The sequence below is a fragment of the Carassius carassius genome, chromosome 37 (genome assembly GCF_963082965.1).
Source record: "Carassius carassius chromosome 37, fCarCar2.1, whole genome shotgun sequence".
Taxonomy (NCBI): domain Eukaryota; kingdom Metazoa; phylum Chordata; class Actinopteri; order Cypriniformes; family Cyprinidae; genus Carassius; species Carassius carassius.
In genome coordinates this window covers 20,685,931-20,711,877 of record NC_081791.1, presented here as the reverse complement: position 1 = coordinate 20,711,877, position 25,947 = coordinate 20,685,931, and the positions used below count along the sequence as shown (strand labels likewise).

The following is a 25,947-nucleotide window of genomic DNA, read 5'->3' as shown; positions in this document are numbered from 1 at the left end:
CATCGGTTTGAAAATATATACAAATCTGGATAAACTTGTGTGCCTCACTGATTGATTTGGGATGATTGTGTGCAGCATCATTCACCACAAAATTTTTACATCCAACTTAATGTTGCTAAAGCCGTTGTTGCTGTTTAACATGCAAATGAATGTGTGTATTTCTCATACCAGCATGCTACAGAAAATTCTGTGGAGGAGGGGCGGCGTCACCAGGGTAACCAGCATAACTACCATACACGATTGGCCGTGGAGGAAACGAGTCGTCAGAGTGAACCCAACGAGGAAGAACACAGTGCTTCTGAGGTACTGTCAAAAGATGTCCCTTTAGGGAAAAGTAGAGTCAATGTAACTGCCCATTTAAAGGTACAATTTGTAAGATATTTGCAGTAAAATATCCAAAAACAACTAGGCTAGTGTTATATATTTTGTCCAGCTGATTACTAACAATATATCTAATGTTTTCAACTACTTGTAAATCATGAGAAAATTCCCATTCTAAACAATGACACGGGGCAGTGCAGTCGCCTGTCAATGACGTTAGTTATCCTTTGTTACCGCCTTTACTGACGTAGAAACCACATGACATCAGTTTCGTGGACAAATGCAGAAGTAGCTTTGCGACAAACTTCAACTAGAAAGAGATGCCGATCTCTGTCGTTTTACTCGACAGGTGAGTTGTTTTGATTCTTATCTTTACAGAAAACTTAAGCTATTATAACGATCAACAAGATTAGTATTATGTGGCATACACGCCAAATGCGGGGCATCGCATCGCATCTCTAGACCCGCACGAGGATGCGTCTGATCCATAGTCTGATCGTGTCCTTTCATTGACTTTGTATGTAATCTACTCGCGCAAATCGTTGAACTCGCGTTAAATTCATGATTTATCTTTCCGTCTGATTGATGGCCGTCAGCGGTTGGGTAGAAGACAACAAATCCCATAATTCCTTGCTCCTTCTTAGCGTCATCAAACCAATCGATTGTTATTGTTTTGATAGTGCGCCCTCTCGTGGCAGGTCCTACAACTTGTACCTTTAATGAACTTACACTACCATTCAAAAGTTTTTAGTTGAAAAGATTGTTACAATTTAAAGGGCTCATATGATGATTTTTTTTAAAGATTATTATTTTGTGTATTTGGTGTAATAGAATATGTTGACATGCTTTATTGTTCAAAAAACACTGTTTCTCTCAAACGCGTCGTTTTCTACAAAGTCTGTTCTTCCGACAAGCACAGTATGCTCTGATTGGCCAACTGACCCAGTGCATTGTGATTGGCCGAACACCGCAAGCACTCATTGGAAATATAACGCCCCTTACCATAATCGTGAGCTTCATCTTTCAAAATAAATGTAAAGACAGTTAATAATGTCCTTAGTTTTACCATCAGTTCAAGCCCCAAAGGAGAACAGACACAGTGATGAAGCTCGTATGTGTTTGCAGTACACCAGCCACAGACGGTTAAGACAGCTGACTCCACTGTGTGACCGTCTCTATCTCTTTTCTTTCTCTCTCTCTCTCTCTCTCTCTCTCTCTCTCTCTCATTTTCTATCTTACTCTTGCGCATGCGTGCACGCGCACACATACATACACACACATGCGTAAAACTCCGCATTTGAACAGTCAATAGCACATACTTAAACTAATAACAAAACATACTTACAGTAGCTGGCAGAGTCTTAACTTTGATAAAGAATATCTTTTTGGATTTGAGACTTAAGTCTTTGCAACTTTACAGATCTTCTTTATGTACCAAGAGCTCCACTCCAAAGAGAAAGGGTAATTTGAAATTGTATCATATGACCCCTTAAAAATAACTGTTTTCTATATGAAAATAATTTAAAATGTAGTTTATTCCTGTGATGGCCAAGCTGATGAATATGAAGTTCCAAAAAACAGCATTAGGAAAGTATTTATTGTCCATTTTGATCTATTTAATACGTCCTTGCTGAATAAAAGACATCTTACACCACTAAATACACACGACGCCTAAAAGATTTCAGCAACAAGAAATGACGCGACAGAATCAGTTAAATATCACAGCCAATCAAAAGTGTGTGTCAGCAGGCTTTCTCTGGAAGCTCACTGCAAAATGGATCATTAAAGTCCCCATGAAATCAAAATGAATTTTTTTGTGTGTGTTAGTATCAATTTGTTAGTCTAATGTTTATCTATAACCCAGTTTGCTTCAAAACAGTGAAAAAATTGTTAATTCCAATATAAGCATTCAAAGCTTGCAGTTCGTCACTTCCGTCAATAAGGATCAATGATTTTTTTGACGTCACCTCTTACTTCAGGTTCTCATCAAATGCTCTCTAAAATCCAAAGCGCCCACACCCTACACTGTAAATTAGAGTTGTGCCGATAGACGATAGTATCGTGTATCGACAATAGCCAGAGATATTGACGTAAGCAGATGTCTCTGTCGATAGTCAAGACGATATTAGGCTCATTCTTCTATTAATGTATAAAATAATAATAATAATAGCTATTATTATTTTACTAGGCGGCCTGTTATAATTCGGCTATTAAACTGCCCAGCTATTTCACTTCAGCACCGCATTTCACACACACACACACACACACACACACACACACACACACACACACACACACACACACACACACACACGCGCGCGAGCGCGCCTGCAGTCAGTGAATAAGTTGTGACGCTTTGACTCGGATAACTCGTTAAATCCATGAAATGAAAGAGAAAATGAGGAGTTTGTGTCCTAAACATTTAATGGCTTGTACACGGCAATGCGCTCTTCTCGTACATGAGAGATTAACTTTTTCTTGGTGTTACAAATAAAGTAAAGACAAAATAATAACAAGGTGGCAGAGCGAATTTATCATCCATAGTGGTTCTCGCGTAGTCCTTCTCTTAAAGACTGATGACTTATAACACTCACTATGTGGTGATGACGTAAAAGGACTACGTGAGAACCACAATGGATGATAAGTTCAAGTATATTTTTTTTGTAAAAATTGGTGATTATGTAGGCTCTCTCTCGTGCACCTGCGCGGTTTAAAACACCAAATAGTTATGCTATGACAAGAAGAGTCTCTCTCTTACTCCACCCATGTACGATAATATCGTGCATCGTCGATCTCACAGGCTGACGATGAGATCAGTAATATCTTCAGGCAGTAATATCTTCACTAGAGGGACCGGGGGCCGGTGAGAGGATTTTTCACGAGTGAAGATATTACTGCGCCAAGACGAAGTGCTTACAAGCACTTGCCATGGTATTCCGCCATACAATATAGTTATCCATTTTACGCGCTTAGAAAAGCGCAATGTTTTGTTTTGTGTTACCGTCCTAGGTCGAGTTACACTACGCGAGTAACTGTATTTAAATAGGGAAAACGTGGAGGTGTTTGGTAGCTTCTCTGCTTGGCCCATATTGAATGAATGGGCTAAGCTAAGTGCTTTCAAAGTGTCACCGCGCGCCAAAGCGATTGAGTGCACGCACTGAGACGAGAGAGGTATGTATCAACTCATCTTAGTTAAGGGAAAAACATAGTTTAATATGAAAACACGGTGGAGTATCCCTTTAACATGGAAAAGATAGTTAGGACACGGCGTTACTGACCCCAAACTTTTACAGTTAATGTACATGTGGATGCTTTAAGAGAAAAATGTATGGCACCAGGATTTGAGTGAATTGGGAAAAAAATATTTCTGTATGACAGCAGGTGGTTGAAATGTAAAAGGGCCTAGAGGCACCAATTAAAATGGAAAGTTCCATTTCAGATGCAGCGCAATTTATTACCTTTAGACTGTCATAGATCAATCATTTACTATACAAGAATGTGTATTACGGAAGTACATATTGTCAGTTTTAAATTCATATCGACTTGAACATTTAAAACTGAAAATGTTTCATTTATTGTGGTGATTGTCTTTTTATTGCCATTGTGTCTAAAGTGTTACTGTTCCATCTGTAGTGTTAAAATCTCTGTTAGAAGTATGAGTGGTCCATTCACAGTGTTAAATGTTGCATCCATAGCAAGTTTCTCAATCTATAGAACAAATTATAACAGATTCAGTGTCAACTGCAGTGCAAATGCCTACTAACACCAAATCATAATTTTCAGCATGAAAAAGATGCATGGCAATTTTTAAAAACAAATGATCTACTTCTCACTGAAATATAATTTTTTTTTTTGTAAATAGCAGTTATTGGTTATTTGTGAATATTATATACACTCTGGGTTTTATTCAAATCAGGATTTGTTGTGAACAGGCTTGTTTGTGAATATTATTTACTTTCCAGTTGTTACACTGCAAAAAAAACATTTTTTTCTTAATCAGTAGTATATAGGGTCATATGATTTCCGCTAGTGTCTGTTAATATTAAGCCTAAAAAATACCAATTAAATATGAATCCTGCATGTACTGTATCTATGTGTGAATGAATGGTGCAGACTCGCAGTTTCATTTTAACACACATACTGAAGAACGTGTGACGCTCACAGTGTTTTCAGCCTTTGGTTCCTCAATATATGAGTATATGAACACATTAATATAATCTCTAAAACTGCTTGAGAGTCATTTCATGAGCATTTTAAGTTTCTTTTGAGTAAAATTATCATCATATCATATTGAAACAGAAACCTAAAAGTCTTCACAGCAACCTGTCAAAATAAAAGTTTGGTTTAACTTGAAGAAATGGTGACAGAAATAATAATTATTATAATTGTAGCACTACTACTTCTAATAAAACTATTATTAAAACATTATTTTTAAAGGAATATTTACCAGAGTTAATTTAGCATAAAAATGTAAATACACAACACTTTATTTCTGGAAGAAAGCTATAATACCAGAACACACAAAAGCACTTGATACACTCCGTTGCTGCCCCGGAAAAATAAACTGCATCCACTGTTCGTGTAATGCTGGGTTCTTGGGAAAGCTGAACACGGTAAACTTTCCCTCACATCCAAAAATGCACTTATTTGGAGGCATTCTCAAACAAATCCTATGCAGTGCTGCCGACGATTTTGAAGCACGTTGATGTGTGCGGTCTCGCTCTCCTCTGATCAATGTGTGTGTGCGGTCGCGCTTTTCTTAGAGAAATGCTCATATAAGGAGTTCCGTTCTCATCTACGTCATTAGATCCACGATCGGAAAAAAAAACAGCCGAAACTTGTACCAACCCGGAAGTAAGATTTTCGGCACAGAAATTCTCAGTCATTCTTCTAAATTATTTTTTTTAACTTTGGCCATGTTTAGCATGAGAATCCATCTCTTTAACACTGTGAACAACTCTGAATACATGAAACACCATTGTACCCCCCCTTTAAATAAAATCAATTAATCAGAGATGCTTTTGATTTATTAATAGTTAATGAAACCATTCAAATGGAATCCAGGAAATTAATGGAAAAAATTATTAGTCAAAAATAATCTGAATTTAAGAAAATAAAAAAAACATTTCATAGGGCCTTAAAATGTTATTTTTTTAGGCTTTTAATAAATTGCTGTTTAATATTGTAAGTTTCTTGATTTCAATTAATTAGACATACTTTTTGATGAATAAAAATTAAATTTAATAATTAAAACTGAGTCAAATGTAGAATCCAGAAAAAATTGTAACACACACACACACACACACACACACACACACACACACACACACACACACACACACACACACACACACACACACACAACACAAACAGAATTTGGGAAAAATATAAAATGATTTTCATAGAGCCTTAAAGGATTAGTTCACCCAAATATTAAAATTATGTCATTAATAACTCACTCTCATGCCGTTCCAAACCCGTAAGACCTCCGTTTATCTTCGGAACACAGTTTAAGATATTTTAGATTTAGTCCGAGAGCTTCCTGTCCCTCCATTGAAAGTGTGTGCACATTATACTGTCCATGTCCAGAAAAATAATAAAAACATCATCAAAGTAGTCCAGACATCAGAGGGTCAGTTAGAATTTTTTGAAGCATGGAAAATACATTTTGGTCCAAAAATAGCAAAAACTATGACTTTACTCAGCATTGTCTTCTCTTCCGGGTCTGTTGTGAGCGCGTTCACTGCAGTGTAGTGATATCCGGTTCGCAAACGAATCATTCGATTGTAACCGGATCTTCTTGAACCAGTTCACCAAATCGAACTGAATCATTCTCCAATAAGCACTAATCCACAAATGACTTAAGCTGTTAACTTTTTTAATGTGGCTGACACTCCCTCTGAGTTAAAACAAACCAATATCCTGGAGTAATTCATTTACTCAAACAGTACACTGACTGAACTGCTGTGAAGAGAGAACTGAAGATGAACACTGAGCCGAGCCAGATAACGAACGAACGATTGACTCGTTCTCGAGTCAAGATCCGGTTGCATCGGTTTTCGGATCACCAGTAGTGATGGGAAGTTCGGTTCTTTTCCACGAACCGGTTCTTTCGGACAGTTCGATTCAATAAACTGGTTGAAGAAAACGGTTCACCGGTTCTTTTGTGCTCGACGCAATGACGTCATTGGCGATGATTGCCCTTCATTCAAGCCTTCGGTTTACCCGCGCTCATAACATTAGCACAGAACCAGTTCAGAATCAATCATCAGAAGAAACAGTTCAGTTCAGATCCGCTGTGTGTCAGTCTGCTTCACGCTGAATCACACATGTGCAGTAACATCAGCTCCTCGTTTCTCGAATCGGACGTGTCTGTCTGCTTAAGTCATTTGTGGATTAATGCTTATTGGAGACGTGAACCGTTTCAAATGATTCAGTTCGATTTGGTGAACTGGTTCAAGAAGATCCGGTTACATCGAGTGATTCGTTCGCAAACCGGATATCACTACACTGCAGTGAACGCGCTCACAACAGACCCGGAAGAGAAGACAATGCTGAGTAAAAATTCTAACTGTCCCTCTGATGTCACATGGACTATTTTGAAGATGTTTTTATTACCTTTCTGGACATGGACAGTATACCATGCACACAGTTTCAATGGAGGGACAGGAAGCTCTCGGACTAAATCTAAAATATCTTAAACTGTGTTCTGAAGATAAACGGAGGTCTCACGGGTTTGGAACGACATGAGGGTGAGTCATTAATGACATAATTTTAATATTTCGGTGAACTAACCCTTTAAGTATAGCCGAAAAAAAAACGCAGTTATAAAATTGATTTTCTGGAGTAGTGACATCAGAAAATCAAATTTCCAATTTAAAATACATTGATGTTTTTTGTTGGAACCATTGGTGTGTTTTGAGAATGGCATAAAAAGTGTGTGGTAATCTTCGGTCTCATTGTGTCTGTTGTTTTTTAGGGAGAAAACGAAGCAAGACCTCCAAGCAGAGAATCATCAGATGAGGAAAGAGAGGAAAAAGAACCCTGGCCTGATGATAACAGCAGCTCCAGGTAAATGTTCATCACCCTCAAACTTCATATGACATCGTGCCATATATTTGACATTCACAAACATCAGCCAGAGCCACACATATATGCTGGGTCTGTTTATAATTACAGTGATTACTCCAGCGATTACTCAGACTGGACAGCAGATGCTGGAATAAACCTGGAACCGCCCAAGAAGACCAGCGTGAAGAAAAAGAAGAAGAATGCCAGCAGCTCGGAAGAAGATGGAGAGAAGAAAAAAAACTCCAGGAAGGAGAGGAGGAAGGAAAAGCAGGACAAAGATGGAGCACTACCAAAGAAGAAGAAGCCAAAGGAGAAACGGAAGGTCAGTGGTCCTATGTGTGTTGTTTCAACTATGGACTTCTCTCTTAAAACATGCTTATCAAGCTCACTAGTTTCTTGAATTTGTCCATTGACAATGGTCATTACAGCTTTAATGAGTGACAGAAGAGTTCTGTTTTTATTTTAGTTTCCATAAATTAATTGCATTATGCAATGATGTCATTTCCACCATATCACCATACATTGTCGTAGCCTAATGGTTAAAGAGATTGACTCCTAACCCTAAGGTTGTGGGTTTGAGTCTCGGGCAGGCAATACCATGACTGAAGTGCCCTTGACCAAGGCACCAAACCTCCAACTGCTCCCCAGGCTCTGCAGCATAAATGTCTGCCCACTGCTCCGGGTGTGTGTTCAAGGTGTGTGTGTGTGTGCTTTTTGGATGGGTTAAATGCAGAGCATGAATTCTGAGTATGGGTCAACATACTTGGCTGTGTCACATCACTTTCACTTTTTTTTTTTTTTTACATTTTTAAGCTGGAAATTATATTTGAAACATTTTGTAATAAAATGTGAAAATTGCATTTGAAAAATGTTTGACAGATTCTGACAGATGACAGATTCTCTTCTCTTGCCAAAGATAATTTCATAGCTAGTATTTTATGTATTCCAAATACACGTAATTGAGTAATATTTGCATAAGTTTACAATAACATCTTGACTGGAAATTACATTAAACAAATTTTCTGTGAAAGACCTTGTTGAAAACCTTGATCCCCCCGATTATATTAAACAATGTTTCTGAACTCAGAAGATTAAATGTCAAAAGATAAATAATATCAATTTAAGCAATGGCATTCAAGTAAAAAAAAACAAATAAAATTTAGCAGCAATATCTCAGAAAATGTACATTATTCTGTCAGTTGTGCAACCTTTTCTTTCAGAGTAGAAAACTCAGCCAGTGAGCTTTAATGAGAGTCATCTTTAGTGAGCGTCATCTTCTTCTACCAGTCGTGGACCGGCGGACACAGTATCACTTGTGCTCGCACATGCAGCCTAGTGATGCGCTGGTCGGGTTTTTTTCCAACCCGCAGGTCACGCTTTTCTGAAATTATTTGGCCCGCCCCAGCCCGCAAATAAAGTAAAATTTCTTTGCCCACCCCGACCCGCGCATCGGGGACATCACAGAAGATACGTTGCTACTTAGACCTTCGTATTGTAACCTTATCAAAGACCCTAATAAAATATGAAAATATATATTCCAAATATTTAATATAGGCTATATGAAATTGCACTAGTGATAGTTCGTTCAAGCACGAATCTTTTAGGTGAACTAATCACTCTTGTTCACGTAATCCACTGACTCATATTTCTTGTTTACTGAAGTTCCTCCCTCCACAGCAGTGCGCGAAATGAATGAGTATACAGGGTCAGTGAGCCAAGCATGTAAATCTCGATACGCTCGTTTTCATATTTAGCATACAGAACATAACTCCAGGTTTAATCCCCGATTAATGTGAATATTATATATGAACTGTCTGACCAAACAATTAAAATTTTAATTATGCAAGAAAACCTTGTGCTTTGTTCATCTGAACAACTTTAAACTATTTAATGCGATTATGCACACATTTTAGTAAAGCAAAATCAGTTTAGTAAAGCCACTAATGCAGCCATCTCGCTGTAGTGTTTTTTGTTGCTTGCGTGAGGTGAAAAAACACAGACATCCATAGGGGGGCACTGGAAGCGTACGTTGCACACACCAACATGAAATACGTCTCTTACAAATCTGGAACGCAGTCATTCTTTGAAGTATTGATACTAATAAATTTAGGTATCGTGACGTTTTTAATTTAATAATTTTGAAGTATCGGTGCACCGTGCAACACTATTACATTGACAGTTTCAGTTCGCCTTTAGATTTGTGTGAAAGTCCTGCTCTGTTTTTAAGTTAGTCTGAACTTGCTGTGTATATATATATATATATATATATATATATATATATATATATATATATATGTATGTATGTATGTATGTATATATATGTGTGTGTGTGTTTATATGTTCAGAGGATACCTGAACTGCAGAACCAGGGTTTGACATTAGAGGAATGGCTGCCCTCCGCCTGGATCACTGACACCATGCCACGGAGATGCCCCTTCACCCCACAGATGGGCGATGAGGTACAAAACACATTCTACAGTACAACAGTCTGCTAAAGCATAATAAAATGTGGGATATTAGTATTTATGTGGGTGCGTGGAAATATGCTTGTAGTTCGTAGATACAGGAAGGAGACGCGGGAACCAGCAAACATTTCACTTTAATAACATAAACACTTTAATAACAAAATAAACAAACACAAAATGAAAGCAGAGCAGAAGCCCCTTGCGGATGACTGCCTCCACTCCCACGACTCTCGCCCCACCGCACTCATCACAATGCTAGTAACAAACAGCTGCTTGTTGTGTTTGTGAACAGGTATATTATTTCCATCAAGGCCATGAAGCTTATGTGGAGATGGCCAAAAAAAACAAGATCTTCAGTATAAATCCTAAAAAACAGCCCTGGAACAAGTTAGAGCTCAGGGTGAGTCTTCAGTGATATGAACTTTAACCTCCGTATTTTTATGCACATGATAAAACATATAGGAAAAGGTTTGTGATCGTGTGCCTGCAGGAGCAGGAGCTGTTGAAGATAGTGGGCATCAAGTATGAGGTGGGTTTGCCTACTCTGTGTTGTCTGAAGCTGGCCTTCCTGGACCCAGACACTGGCAAACTGACGGGCGGCTCTTTCTCTGTGAAGTGAGTACTGTCTGCATGAGTCAAAGTGACTTATTCACCATGATCTTCACTGAGTGGCTTTTTAACCTGTAACTCGCATTTCTGTTGTGGTCTCAGATACCACGACATGCCTGATGTCATCGACTTCCTGGTACTTCGGCAGCAGTTTGATAATGCAAGACAGAGGAACTGGATGATAGGTTAGTGTGTGAATTGAGTGCATTTCTGCACAGATGTTTGTTTTTTAAAGGTTTAAATGGGTCAGTGACACACAGGGAGGTTTGAGATGATGAAAAGGAGATGTCTTTATAAAATCTAGTTTAAAATCCAAGTGCTAAATTCCTAAAAATATAATCTTTGTGTTCATCTAGGTTTATTCATGTTGTTAAAAAAAAAATTATCTACCAAAAAAAAAGTATTCAAATAATTGTCTTAGACATTGAACATATGTGATTGTACACACTCCTTTTTACCTGAAATAATATTGCTATTTCATAAAAACCTCTTTAAAAACTTACTGACCTTGACACAGTCTTTCTATTTATCTATCACACATTTTTTATACATTTTTAATTGTCATAGAAGAGGTATTCAAGTAATTGTCTGCATGAATTGTATTATTAACATTTTTTTTTTACTTAATGTGTTGCTTTCTGTTAATGACTGCTTGTTCCTGATACAGAGTTGATGAGTGTGTGTAATTGTGTCTGATTTGAGATGGATTTATTTTGTTAGGTGATCGTTTCCGGGCGGTGATAGATGATGCCTGGTGGTTTGGTACGATTGAGAGTCAGGAGCCTTACCAGGCTGAATATCCAGACTCTCTTTTCCAGTGCTACAATGTCTGGTCAGTTCACTGTGTCCATCTACACATCTTTACACGTGTTATAGAGCAGTTCAATTATTGTTACATTGTGTCCAAACCAGGCGTGAAGACATGAGACCACAAACAGCACACACTGTCAGTTCTATATTAACCTTTATTGTATGTTGTCTTAACCACAAACAAATGGGCAGTTTAAAACCCACAAATCTTTCTGGATTTAATTGCTATGTAATTTCACTTCCTCTTCGACTTCAAATTTAAGACTAAACATGGTTTATATGGAGGTTTAGAAATGAATCTATACTGAGCTTAGTGTGTGTGTGTGTGTGTGTATGGGGGGGGGGGGGGGACATAATAGTATATGAAATTATATTGACAGATTTGTATTATTGTGTGATGCAGCTGGGATAATGGAGATACAGAAAAGATGAGCCCATGGGACATGGAGGAGATTCCCAATGAAGGTATGATGATCACAATCATTACAGCTGTCAGTAAAATAAAAGAAAGTTGTCTATTTAATTAACATGTAATTTTATATACATATATATATATATATATATATATATATATATATATATATATATATATATATATATACACACAAAGTAAATTAACTTTAATTTGCCTAGAAATAAATATAGAGAGATTCTAGGTGAAATTTCACAATTGTGCCTAAAAGGTTGCAAGTTTATTTACTTTTCTTAGCTATACTACTCTTCAACCTTTTTTAAAGAAATGTATATTCTACTAATAAAATCAAATCAAACGAAGGCCAGGATGCATTAAAATTATCGAAAGTGACTAAAATTTTTACATAAAGACTTGCATTACATTTATTTAAAAAAAAAAATTTTTTTAAATAAATGCTGTTCTTTTTAACTTTCTATTAATCAAAGAATGAAAAATCAATGTATTTTTAAATATAACTGTTTTTACTGTATGTTTGATCAAATAAATGCAGGCTTGGTAAGCATATAAGGCGTCTTTCAAAACTTTAAACTGTCTTAATGATCCCAAACTTTTCTATGAATTATAACTTGAGTGTTTTAACTGGATCAATTAAAAATGTATTTCCCCCCCTATCATTTTTAAATATGAGATTGTTTTGGGTGTATTTAACCACCTGTGCTCAAGCAATTAGTCTGGAGAAATCTCTCTCAAAACAGAATGCAGCTGTTGTAAGATCACATTAGATAAATGCATTATCTTAAACTGAATGGTTTTAAACATGTTTAATTAATCTCATATTACATTCATTTTCACAGCACTAATAAAAGCAGGCATAAGCACGTTGAGAAATTTAACACTGCTCTGATTTCACACAGGGTACCAGACTCCCATATTTTAAAATATTTTCAGCTCTGATAAAAGACGTTGAGAGCAGTTCTTTAGGTAATTGGCTTTGTGACCTTTATTTTATTTTGTATTTTATTTTTTACATTACCATTAAAACATTATATAGCATGTTTATTGAGCATACGTTTCCTATTGGGAACTCTTGGCAGGTTCCCAAAATGTTACAGATTTCAGGTTTTACTGTCCTCGTGGTGACATTTCGTTCCCATAACATAGGCAAAACACGCATGCACACACACAATGTTTAGTAGTCGTCACAGCAACCATCAGATTGAGAGTATCAAATCCAGCTGGCATTGTTTTAATAAGTAATCCAAACAGGGTTGTGATTGTCTGTCTCTTTTTGTCTGCCATCTCATTTTCTCCGTCTGTCTGCAGCAGCATTTCCTGACGAGTTAGGTCTGAGTGTGCCTCTCACTGAGGAGGAGCAGAAAGCCTTATTGTACAAACCCCTAGAAGGAGAGTGGGGCTCACGCACACGTGACCAAGAGTGTGAGCGCATCATCAGAGGCATCGACCAGCTTTGCACTTTGGGTATGGCATTATCATATCTCAAAATTCTTACTATAGTTGTGTCTAAAACAGATGGAATATAACAGTAGTTTTTTCTCTCCTCAAGATGTGGCTGCACCATTTGAACTGCCAGTGGACTTGCAGGAATATCCAACATATTGCACCGTAGTTGCTTACGTCACAGATCTGAGCACCATCCGACAAAGACTGCAGAACCGTTTCTATAGGTCAGCACGAAAATCAGTGTGTACTTCTAATGTAGATTATATCAAATTATATATTCATCTGTTATTTGCTTACTTTTGTCAGGCGAATGTCGTCGTTGATGTGGGAGGCACGCTACATTGAACACAATGCTCAAACCTTCAATGAACCTGGCGCATTCATTGTCAAAACTGCCAAATTCGTATCTGACCTCATGCTACAATTTATCAAGTAAGTCAATCAGAAATAAAACTTAACCAGTGCTATTAAATTGGGATGCACAATATACTGATAGCAAATTGATTATCGGTCATTATAAATTTTATTTATCTGTATTGCCAAATAGTGTATGGTCAATTACGCATGTTCATTTTCTTTATTTTTACATTTATATTGCTTTTGCATTCATCAAATGCTCACTTTAAGTTCATATCTAAAAAAAACACTTTTCATTTAACATTCTTAAATGTAAAAGTTAGCAAATCTCAAAATTAATATCCATTATTGATATGCATTGTTATAATTCTTTGATGCATAAGTTCACTTGTAGCATTTAAATTAGATTAATTTTAATTGTTTTAATTGTTGTTTTTATTCATTTAGACATAATAGTATACATTTTAATATTGTCCTTTTATTAATGGCAAAAACCAATTGAAACAACTGAATGAAACTGATTTTAATCGGTGCATACGTGGGACTGATTTTGACTGCTTGTCTCTGTCTGTGTTCTTTAGGGACCAAAGCTGTACAGATATTATTCGACTGTATAACAATATGAAGAAAACTGCTTTCTCAGATTCAAGCGATGTAAGTGTTATTGAAACACACACCTGTAGATCAAGAGAAAGAGATTTAATGCATTACAGTGCCTTTAAGACTGTTCTTTTGCTGCCTTGCAATCACTAAATGTAAATTTGTGTATTTCTATGACTTTCTATGACACCTTTTTCCCAACCTAGGATGAAGATGAGGACGAGGAACACGAGGCACCTTGTACATCTAGCCGCAATAAGAAGGTAACTTTACCTGATATTATACAGTTTAAACAGGGCCAGAAAGATAAGACTTTATTATACATCAAGATTGTTTACATCTGGCTAACTGCGAGTGTGTATCTGTTTCAGAGGCAGCAGCCTATCCTGAGGAGTCTGCGCAGTAAACCATCATCAGACCCTCAGAGCTGGAAGGGGCGCTGCAGAGAGCTGCTGGAGCTCATCTTTCAGTGTGAAGATTCAGAGCCTTTCAGACAGCCTGTGGATCTGGAAGAGTATCCGGTAACACATAGACACATGTAGAAAACATACACACAGAACTGTAGCTTATACCTGTAACTTCAGCAGGGAATTATGAAGGATGCTGTATTCTCAGCCTCACATCACCTGCTGTTTGTTGACATATCAATATTTATTACCTTTGGACAAACAAAATATCCAAAAACTCGTGACAGAGTATATATTTCCACTAATATTTGCGTAACTATAACAGTGTGAGCTACACATATATACAGCATATATGTACACACACACATACACACACACTGTTTTGTCTTGTTTTCCAGTAAAAATACCTATACATGCTTGAATCAAGATAAATAAGTAACTATTAACTATCAACTAGTAATTACTTGATTGTCACAAAATCGCAAACCAGAAAAACAACAATTTGTCAGTTGGGTAGGAAAAATTAAACTTAAGTTATATTCTATACTTATCTTGTCTTTTTATGATAATCTTATATAACCTACCATTTAAAGGTTTGGGGTCAGTAAGATTCAGCGAGGATGCTTTAAATTAATTAAAAGTGACAGTAAAGTAATTTTTTTAGCCTTGATAATAATAAGACATTTTTCTTAACTACCAAATCAGCATATTAAAATGATTTCCAACGGATCATGTGATACTGAAGACTGGAGTAATGCCTGCTGAAATGCCAAATTTGTCATCACAGGAATCAATTAAATTGTAAAATATATTTAAAAAAAGAAAGCAGTTATTTTAAATTGTTTAAAAAATATCACAAAATTACTTTTTTATCAAATAAATGAAGCTTTGGTAAGCATAAGAAACCCCAACCTTTTCACCGGTAATGTAAATCTTGTTAAAAGGATGTTTGGGTATTTTTACTGGAAAACTGAACAAAAATACTGATTAATAAAAACATTTTTTGCAGTGCACTGTCTACTTATATGCCCTGTTCATCAAAAATACCTCTCTCAGGACTATTTGGACATTGTGGACACTCCTATGGACTTTAGGACTGTGTTGAACCGCCTGTTAGAAGGAGAGTATGACACGCCCATGGATCTTTGTAAAGATGTACGCCTCATATTCAGCAACTCCAAAGCCTATACACCCAGCAAAAAGTCCAGGGTATGGGATCATGTCCAATTATTACCTTTTCATTTTAAAAACAGACATGTTGTAATGCTGTAGCTGAACCAGTTCATCTAGTTTATTTAATGTGTGTGTGTTTTTGTGTATGCAGATCTACAGCATGAGTCTGCGATTGTCCGCTCTGTTTGAAGAGCACATCAGTTCGATCCTGACCCATTTTAAAGCTGCTCAAAGTCTGCACAGTGAGCGATTCACCCGTCAGCGGCTGCACACCGAGCGCTTGACCAGACAGTCTGTGAAGAGGAGGAGGAGCTCTTCACCTTCAAGCTCCGCCTCTAGGTACAAACAGTATCTGATTGGTCATTGCAGAACATTATGTTCTAGAATTTGTCACTGTTTCTAAATGTTGCCTGCACATTTTCTTCTTGTCTGATTTGCAGTCCAGAAAGGAAGCGTCGGGTTTCGTCTCGCGCTCCTCCTCGATCGGACAATGCTGCTCCACCCACTCCCGCTGGACCGTCCCGGGCTCCTTCTTTACGGCAAACACATCCACAGCTCAACGGCAAGGCTGAGCTTCCTGTCGTCCCCGGTCGGACACGAAGCTCGGCCCGCTTTGGAACCCAACTCACAGATGCACCTTGTACACAGTCTGCTCCTCCCCCTCCACCCAGCCACAGTAAGACAGCAGAGCCCTCCTCTAGAGTCCTGCGCACACAGAACTCTCACTCCATTGGTGCCTTCAGAGAAACTGAGAGCTCTGCAGTTCCTCACACAAATGAAGGCGGGGCCAGAGAGTCTCGCAGGAAACTACAGACACCTGTAAAACTCACGCCAGGTCAGTAACAGATGATTAGCATTTATTGCATAAAGCTAAAGCTATTTCAGAAAAGAGGATTTTTGAATGTTTCCTGGAAACCTTTGGTGCACAAACAGTGTAGTTCCTGTAGGCTCAAAGTAATCACCTTTTTCTGCTCATTACAACTTTTTCCTAAATGGATTTAAAACTTTCTCTTACAATGGGTTTGTGGAAAATCTGTGTAATTTTGCTGACTTCAACAGTAAATGTTGTTAAAATTGCTGAGATTGCTTTTGCGAATCATTTTTTTTTCTACACTAATGTTGGTGACAATCTGTATATTTTTCTAGATTTAAATGTGGTTAAACATTTTAAACTGAACTTAGAATAGATTTAAACGTTCTGAAATTATTATAATTTTTTAAAATTCTAATTATATGGAATTATTTAAAGGGGGAAACTCTTTAGAATTTTAGAGTTAGACTTAGATATGAGTCTATTATTAATGCTATTAGAGAATTACACACTATTAGCGTATTTTTTCAGTTGTTCTCAATGGGAGCGCCATGTTTTTTAAAATGCCAGGAGCGTGCCGAGTGCTGAGCGTCTTTTTCGCGCTAAACGTCCGGTCATTTTTTCTCGTGCTGAGAGTTGAAGAATGTTCAACTTTGGATAAAACGCTGCGTTCATCAGTTACTTTTCTAGTTAGCGAACCAATCAGAGTGCAGGAGGGGCGGGGCAAATTCCACACAGATCAACTGTCACAACTGTCATTTTGTTACAACGTGTCAACAAGTGCAACAATGAGAAAAATGCAGGAGAAATTAATATTGCTGGTTTCTGAGCGTCCAGTGCATTTTATTTTGGAAAAAAATGATTTACCAAATCAGATACAAGTAACAGTTTAGCAGATATTCCTATCATAGCAACCAAAGCGTCTCAACTGAAGAAAACGCTGCACCACAAGAAGCGCTCTTAAGCACTCACAGGTGGCCATTTCAGGAGAGTGCCTGGCGTTTTCAGCTGCCTAAAAACGCTTTGGTGGACACAGGGCCTAAATCATGACTAAAAGAATTGATAATATTAGTCAGAATTAAATTTTATTCAAATTGTTGGATTGTGTAGAATTACAGCTATGTGAAGTCTATATAAAACTGTGGATCTTTCCATGGCTCACCATGGGTTTGATTACCAGGGAACACACATGCTGATAAATATGCATTATTAGCCACTTTGGGGGGGGGAAACATCTATTGAATACATATATATGAATGTTTCATCTAAACTTATATTCTAATTCTCTCTTAGGTCCAGTCGATCGCGACTCTTCTCCTCAAAACAGTTTGCATTTGAATGGTCATAGTCAAGTGACTCTGGGAGTGGTACGAAGAGGCCGGGGCCGACCCAGATTAGATGCACAAATACAAACACCAGTAACGGTACCACAACCCCTACTGTCCCAGAACTCTGGAAAAAAGAAAGGGAGGAAAAGCAAGAAAGAGCTGGATTCCTTACGAAGAAGCTCCTCCCATGAGGAGGAGCATAATCTGTCTACTGGTGATGAGGGCGGGGCTTCTTCTACAGCCCAGGACAGTAGTCTTTCAGATTCAGGGGTAGTGACTCCAGAGTGCCCCAAACTACGAGGCAGACCACGAGTCATCAGGATGCCAGATACCCCAGCTCCTTCAAGCCCCAAAGCTCTCAGAAGGAGCAGTCGGCGTGGAAACGAAGAAACCACGCCCCCTATGCCAGGCCCCGCCCAAAGTGAGGAGCCAGACATTTATATGGGAGAGGATGAGAGCTCGAAAGGACAGATGAGGACGCGTAACCAAGGCCGAAGGACAGCTTTCTATAATGAAGAAGACTCTGAGGAAGAGCAAAGACAGCTTTTGTTTGAGGATGCCTCGATTACTTTCGGCACGTCCAGCAAAGGGAGAGTCCGCAAGCTCACTGAGAAGGCCAAAGCCAACCTTATTGGCTGGTAACAATGCCAACTTTGCATGTCCTATGAGACACAACCCCTTATCCTCGCCCCATTGAGGAGGGGGAACCATTCCTGCTGCTATCAGACTGTCATGATTATCTGAATCTTTCATTCTGACTCTCTAAATTGATTCTCATGTTTTGAATATTTGACTCTTTTGGTGACTTCAAGAGTCACGGCCCTGCTGAGGGCAACAAATCAAACACTTGTCAAAAAAAAATCTATTTTTAACAGATCATTGTGTAAGTGGCTGTAAAGCTGTAGTGACGTGCAGAGAAGGACCTCATAAATCACGTGTTGTCTTTTTAACGTCTTTCTCTGTGAGTCAAGATCAGTGGCAGTGGTAATTCATGCATGTTTTTATATAATTAGCAATACCTTGTGCCTTTTCATACATTCAATACTTCAATACATCAATACATTTTGGATCCTTTGTACTCCCCAATTAGTGCATTGATTTATCCAGTACAAACGTGTGTTATTGATCTGTTGCTGGGATAGAGATTAGTAAACAGCATATCTACCCATGACCACTGTGTGTGTGTGTGTGTGTGTGTGTGTGTGTGTGTGTGTGTGTGTGTGTGTGTGTGTGTGTGTGTGTGTGCGTGCGTGCGTGCGTGCGTGCGTGCGTGCGTGCGTGCGTGCGTGCGTGCGTGCGTGCGTGCGTGTACTTGCGTTGAGTTCATGCAGTTATAATAGTAGTGAGATTATCACTCCACGCCTGTTTTATCAGGCTTCCAAAATGCACTGTGATCCCTAATTAGAGCATGATTTAAAAATGCAGTGGCCACAAGAAGAGTTTGAACACTGAAAACAGAAATGTTTGAATGTTGTTGTATTAGAGAATGAAATATCAAAGCAGGTGGCATCTGTAGAATCTACAGATTTTCACAGAACTAACTTTTGAAATTATTATTTTTTTTTAAATATGGCTGACAATATAATGTTAATTTGGAAATTATGTGATTAGTTGATGAATAATAACATAATAATTGTTAATTAATGTTAGTTATTTTGTAATAGTTATTTAAAAATGATTGAAAATTAATGAAAAGATATTTTCAGTTTTAAACTGATTTGACTGTAGTACAAATAGTAATATTGTGAATTATTATTATTATAACAAATTATTAAAAAAATATTAATATATTTAACATTTTTAATATGTTAATATATGTAATATATAATCAGTGATTTATTTTTAAATATATTTTATGATGTAATTTTATTTCCGCGATGGCAAAAGCTGAATTTCTCCATTCTTAAGTGTCACATGATCCTTCAGAAATCATTGAAATAGTCTGATAGGTGTTGAAGAAACATTTCTCTTAACATTCAATGGTGAAAACAGTTATGCTGATTAATATTGTTACAATTTTGATTCAACACAATATTTTTCAGGATTGTTTAAGGAATAGAAAGTTCAAATAAACAGCATTTATTTGAAATGATATATTTTGTTACATTATACATTTCTTTACTGTGACTTTTTCAATTTAAAGCATCTTTGTTGAATTTAAGTAAATAAAAAAACCTTTTGGAAGGTAGAAACAATTACTTGTATCTACCTCAATTCATTAAAAAATAATGATCGGATTCATTTTGATTAATTCTTAAACAACAGCCCTACTTTTTTAACTTAACAACATACCGTATTTTACGGACTATAAGTCGGACTTTTTTTCATAGTTTGGCTGGTCCTGCGACTTATAGTCAGGGGCGACTTATTTATCAAAATTAATTTGACATGAATCGAGAGAAATGAACCAAGAGAAATCATTACTGTCTGCAGCCGCGAGAGGGTGCTCTATGCTGCTCATTGCTCCTGTAGTCTACACTGAAGACATAGAGCGCCCTCTCGCGGCTGTAGACGGGAATGTTTTCTCTTGGTTCTAAATAAATGCGACTTATAGTCCAGTGCGACTTATATATGTTTTTTTCCTCATCATGACGTATTTTTGGACTGATGCGACTTATAGTCCGAAAATACGGTACCCATAAACAAATGTTTTTTGTAAAATTCATTGTGTTTTAACGTTTGCTTTGTTCTAAAGTGCCTCTTATTTTGATATTCGGATATTTCATGCAATGACATTCATATATTTATGGTATTTCCCGTATGTTCAAGTGCTTTTGATGCCACTCTTTGACGCTCCTTTAAACCACTATCGACAGAATTATTATTGTGTGTGTAGCGAAGTTACAGAGAGAGCAGTTAGCCCAGAGAGCAGACCTCTTTCTCTGAATTAGCTAAACTCATTGAATTACTGTGGAACTGCTCATTTTATTAGCGGAGAGTACTTTGTTTTTGCCCGAATAACATTGAAGCACTGTTTGATATTTCCAGTTCTGATGCATCGACTCTGCTACAGTAGAAACCGCAGGGCAGCGAATAACAGAAGAGGCAGTGTGCATGTCGTATTCTGTTTTGAATGTGCCTTGACTTTTTTGTGTGTATGTACGTGTCTGTGTGATGTAAAACTGAAGAATTACTGTATTGTATCCCACCTTGACTCACATATGCAGCATAGTCTCTTTTTGAGAGAGCCGGATCACATTCAGTCTGGTTTGTTGCCATGTGATTTTGTAGGTTCTTGCATACTTTCAGCAGTTGTGGTCTGGGTCATCCATTACGATAGAGCTAATCCAGCCCATAGCTTTAAAACTGGTTTGATGAACCAAAGCCTTCGAATGAGTGTGTGGTTGTTTGATGGGGACATATGTGGCTGTTTTATATGCAGTTAATGCATGTCTGAGACTCTTGAGTGTATGTGATGTCCATTTCTGTGTGTTTATGTACAAGCCCCATGTTTTATTGAGCTGGTGTTTCTAATCTGTTGCTACGTGAAGACTGTATTGTATCTGAATCACGACCTCTCTATTACCATCATACTGCACAGGAAGTGACATCTCACGGGCTGATTTACAGGTTTTAGAGCAGAGATCAAAGATGGATGCATGTTAGTATATCCTCTGGTCTATTAAAGCTGAAGGTACAGTCATGTTTGTGGGGTCAGGGTCTTTTTTCCCTTCTCCGGTCTTATATCCTCAGACTGAGAGGTCTTTCTATGTTAGTTTGTATACTTTTATATAAAAAGGAAAATGTGTAAATAAAGACGTTAAATAGAATGTATGTGTAGGGTGTACTGCTGTCACATTAGTTCATACTGATATTTTAAGGAAATAAACATTTGTGTTTCCACATACTGTCTTGTTCTTTCATTCTTTAACTTTTTAACTTTTAACTTTTTTTTTTGCTTATATCTCAATCAAGGGAAACCTGGATGTATCAGGGAAAATTCAAATAGTGATTTCCAAGCCTTAAACATCATCATCAAAATGAAATATTTAAAATCAGAAATTTCTGTTGAGAATTTACAATTATAAATAATACAATGTTAATTTTGTTTTTATAATTGCAAGTATTGGTACCTTGCATCAGATTGATATTGTATGCCATTTTCTAAAAAATAATCGACATAATACACTAAATCTAACGTAATGAGGTTAAAGATGTAACATTTAAACCCATTAAAAGGTGGCTGATAAACCATTTCATGGAGAACAGCGCCCTCTTTTGTGCAATAGTTGTAACTGCGTGTGCAATAAATTACTCGTTTTTTATCGTTAGGAAAATGTACCACAAGTCCAACTATATGCATTTAATGTCACACACACACACACACACACACACACACACACACACACACACACACACACACACACACACACACACATATATATTAGAATGTGCTGACTATATTCTTGGTGTTTTATATTAAATTGTATTAGTATTCCATACATTTATATTGAATTACATCATAACAGAGCCGTTTACTCCATTGCTAATACACTTTCCCCTAAAACTTATAACACATTTATCAAAACTATAACCACTGAATAATTATTAGCTACTAAATCAGCTGTACAAACCAGAAGTATGAATGAGTGCATGAGCACGTTGTCTATAGCCTAGTTTTAAAAAAGAAAAGAAAAATGTTGGTGATGATTCAGGATATTTGGCTTATATAACGGATATCAGTTGTGAAAAACAACCTGTAAGAGAAATAAAACAAACTTGCGCATGCGGCATCCGTTCCTGACGTGGCGGCGCGAGACGCGTACAAAACTTCTCTCGTGGGCCGCCGCTATTGGACGCGCACTGTCTAATAATGTTCAACTTGAAGGCGCAGGTGTTAAACCGAAACTACCCGCATGTAAATATCACACTCAGTTTTCAAGGCAATGCTTACAGAACGCATAACAAACTGAGAGTTTCGGTGAAGCTCTTCCTGTTATCAAGTGTAAAAAAAAAAAAAAAAAAAAGTTTCCGCCGATAGTGAATTCTGTTTATTCATTGAACTTCTTGCATAAGGTAAGATACATTGAACTGTAATTTGTTCAAGAAATACTGAAGAATACATTTAGTTTATAATATTTTATATATTTAATTTCTTTCAACTTTTAAAAGCACAACAGTTACAGTAGCTAACTACAGTAACAATGTGCTGATGTAAATCTCTTGAATGTACTGGCAGTGATGCCTCAGATCACGTCAGGTGTGATCATGCAGCTGACGCTCCTGCTGTCAGCTCTACCTGCACAGTATCTCATCTCCAAATGGACGAGCGGCACCGAGACACAACGACACATCGCCACTCAAAGGTAAACGCACGTGTGATACACCACGGGACAGAAGAGAAGCTGGGGTCATTAAGACTTTTTTTTTCACTCATTTTATTTAGCAAGGATCTAATAAGTTCATCAAAAGTAACATTTATTGCATTTCTTTTTAGTTGTATGTTCATGAGAGAATCCTGTAAAAATATAGCAGTATCCAAAATATTAATCAACATAACTGTTTTCGAATTTGATAGTAATAAAATGTATCTTGAGCAGCAAATCATCATATTAGAATTATTTCCGAAGGAGCATGTGACACTAAAGACATTGAAGAAATTACTACTGAAAATGTAGCTTTGGCATCACAGTAATATAGGCTTTTACATAAAAAAAAACCCGGAACCAGTTATTTTATATTGTAATGATAGTCCACAGTATTACAGTTTTACAGTATTTTAAATAAATGCAGCATTGCATAAAGTCTGTCAAAAACTTCTGTCAAAAACATTTTAAACATTTTCTGACCCCACGCTTGTAAACGTTAGTGTACAATCATAAAATTTTAGCCTAAAATCGTAATTTTTATGATTAGAATTTTAGCATTTCAGGATTAATGGTTGGGTGTTTTTAATCAGCTTCTTTTGCACTGCGAAGGAGTGCTACATTAATTTCCCAACTACAGGTCACACTTTAGTTCTCACTATTTACTAACTATTAACTATGACTGCTACATAGCCAAGTTTCATGTAATATTATAATATACACTTTTTAAAAATGTTTATTTATTTATTTATTTTATTGTTCAATCATGGTAAACAAAACATGTCCACATTTTTGACTGGTACTGTTCTTCTCAAGTACAAAGTCGAAATATTTCCAATAGTTTCAAATGTATTTGAAAAAGTTTAAAATTTTAACACACAACACTATGAGGCTGTTGTCACTGCTTGAAATATCCCATTATGACTTTCATATTCAGAATACTTGACACATGGGACTCCATAAGAAAATCCTACTTGAACACAGCTGCTTGGGTTGACTGGCTCAATACCTGGATTCCCAAACTACCGTAAGTCTTTGCTAATCTCTCTTTTTAAGATAATTCTGATTCACTCGGATTCTAAAGTGGGATGTCGTGTAACATGACAGGTACTTCAGAGATGAAGAGGAGCAATACCAAACTCTGGAAGAAACACTGGCGGTTGAGCTGATGATGCATGACAACGAGCACGGATACTTTGCAGGTAATGTCTTTGAATTGTCTCACAGCAGTCATTTAGATCTGCTGTTAAAACCTTTTTTTGTCTGGCATATGAATGTGTATTGTAACAGAACACGATTATTAATTTATATGTGATCAGTGTCAAAGGAGGTGCGACGCCCCAGGCCGGCATATGTGCTGCACCGTGTAGGTCAAGTTGTGATGGAGAGAGAGAATCGGATGGTGGGGGTGATCATGGGATGGGATGCAGGACTCAGAGCCCCACCAGAGTGGATCAAGAGAAAGAAATACTCAGACTCAGAGGTTTGTAAAATAAACTCTTTTTATTTAAATTAAATAATGCATACACTCTTAAAAATAAAGGTTCCAAAAGTGGAGTTTCACAGTGATGCCATAGAAGAAACAGTTTTGGGTTCCCCAAAGAACCTTTCAGTGATTCGTTTTTAAAGGAACCCCTTTCTTTGTGTGAAACGAATAACAATAATCTATAAAAACTTTAGTTTTAAGAGTGTAAATGTTCTAACCTGAAACGTGTATTTGTGTGTAGCTGGAGAGAGCCAAGGACACTCCTCATTACAGAATTGTGTTCAGTGGACCTGATTCTTCATCAGTACTGATTGGATACATTCCCCAGTATAATGTCAAGCTCTTTCAAGGCTTTCAGGTGCAGAGAAATCTTTTACCTGTATTTCCTTCTTTTAACATTTGTGTTTGTTTGTTTTGATAGTTTTTTAAGGTTGTTTAGATTCCACCTTAATCAGTGTTTGTGTCTGTCTTGTGCTACAGCCGGACATTCCTAGATTCCTAGAGCACTACTTTTCACACTTCGATGGGGAAAAGTTTGTTATGGAAGAATGGTTGCAAGAAATCTACCCTGATGACTGAAGGACTTAAACCTTGAGAGAGGTTTTAAAAACACTTTGAAATGCTTGGAAACATGCAAGATGACTGTAACCCTTGATTGACAGTATTGGTTCTTTTTTTAAGCAATGGGGGGGGGGGGGGCAAACAAAGACAAAAGAAACAAGTATATTTAGAGATATATCTTGTTTACATACCCCATACATTGTGGAGTGTATGTAAATATATGGTAGGCTATGTTAAGCAGTTTTCCCAGGGCAGAACTAAAAAACACAATGCTATATTTAATATCACTTTTATATTTTTAAAATTATTAATGTCTTGCACACTTTGCAAAAGATATGTAAAGTTGTGAGGAAAATAACTGATGTTAAAAATCAATTATGGTTTCAAATGAATGTTTTATAATATGCAGTAAGATCAAAATGCGCCCATGTTGATCTGCCTCAGATGAGTTCCATGAGAAAAACATGGTGTTTCTCATCTGTTTACATGAGAAAAACAGAAGGATTTGTTGTTTAAAACAGTATTGAGCCATTAATACAAACATGATTTCTTATTAAAGCCTAATTTATTTAAAATAGGCCTGCTCGAATTGGTGTGTCTTTAAAAAAATATATGTTTAAGCCACATTCAAGGTGAGTATGTTAACTAAATGAAAGATAAAAATGATCTAGTGAACGTCTTGCAAGGAAACGTGTTCAGCAGGTGCAATTGTGTGACTTTTTTTTTTCTTTCTCTTCTTTTTCCTTCAAGCATTAGGTTTTTAGAG

The 25,947-nt window shown here is 37.0% G+C and overlaps 2 protein-coding genes across 2 annotated transcripts in view; both read left to right on the top strand.

Annotated features, from left to right (window-relative positions):
- LOC132118334 (PH-interacting protein-like) overlaps nt 1–18,645 on the top strand; it is a 40,278-nt gene extending 21,633 nt beyond the window's left edge. The window contains exons 21-39 of the mRNA XM_059528115.1: nt 172–303; nt 7,301–7,392; nt 7,501–7,714; nt 9,738–9,851; nt 10,150–10,257; nt 10,348–10,472; nt 10,569–10,651; nt 11,187–11,298; nt 11,680–11,741; nt 13,015–13,170; nt 13,256–13,376; nt 13,459–13,584; nt 14,091–14,169; nt 14,316–14,372; nt 14,481–14,630; nt 15,573–15,725; nt 15,841–16,028; nt 16,130–16,524; nt 17,794–18,645. Of these exons, the coding sequence (XP_059384098.1) occupies nt 172–303; nt 7,301–7,392; nt 7,501–7,714; nt 9,738–9,851; nt 10,150–10,257; nt 10,348–10,472; nt 10,569–10,651; nt 11,187–11,298; nt 11,680–11,741; nt 13,015–13,170; nt 13,256–13,376; nt 13,459–13,584; nt 14,091–14,169; nt 14,316–14,372; nt 14,481–14,630; nt 15,573–15,725; nt 15,841–16,028; nt 16,130–16,524; nt 17,794–18,470 (3,144 nt within the window). The 3' untranslated portion in view covers nt 18,471–18,645. The remainder of the gene's footprint in view (nt 1–171; nt 304–7,300; nt 7,393–7,500; nt 7,715–9,737; nt 9,852–10,149; nt 10,258–10,347; nt 10,473–10,568; nt 10,652–11,186; nt 11,299–11,679; nt 11,742–13,014; nt 13,171–13,255; nt 13,377–13,458; nt 13,585–14,090; nt 14,170–14,315; nt 14,373–14,480; nt 14,631–15,572; nt 15,726–15,840; nt 16,029–16,129; nt 16,525–17,793) is intronic.
- A 4,013-nt stretch (nt 18,646–22,658) lies between these two features.
- Nucleotides 22,659–25,301, top strand: LOC132118332 (uncharacterized). The gene is made up of 7 exons (XM_059528112.1): nt 22,659–22,845; nt 23,005–23,134; nt 24,072–24,161; nt 24,242–24,336; nt 24,454–24,617; nt 24,862–24,978; nt 25,101–25,301. Exons 2-7 carry the CDS (start codon nt 23,010–23,012, stop codon nt 25,197–25,199), a joined length of 690 nt encoding a protein of 229 aa, XP_059384095.1. The 5' UTR covers nt 22,659–22,845; nt 23,005–23,009; the 3' UTR covers nt 25,200–25,301.
- Nucleotides 25,302–25,947: the final 646 nt, after the last annotated feature.

Bases quoted from the DNA above. Each gene is read 5' to 3' on its own strand.
- LOC132118332 (XM_059528112.1), top strand. From the start codon at position 23,010: ATGCCTCAGATCACGTCAGGTGTGATCATGCAGCTGACGCTCCTGCTG. The intron at 24,618-24,861 runs GTTTGTAAAATA...ATTTGTGTGTAG, and splicing joins AGAAATACTCAGACTCAGAG to CTGGAGAGAGCCAAGGACAC. The intron at 24,979-25,100 runs GTGCAGAGAAAT...CTTGTGCTACAG, and splicing joins AGCTCTTTCAAGGCTTTCAG to CCGGACATTCCTAGATTCCT.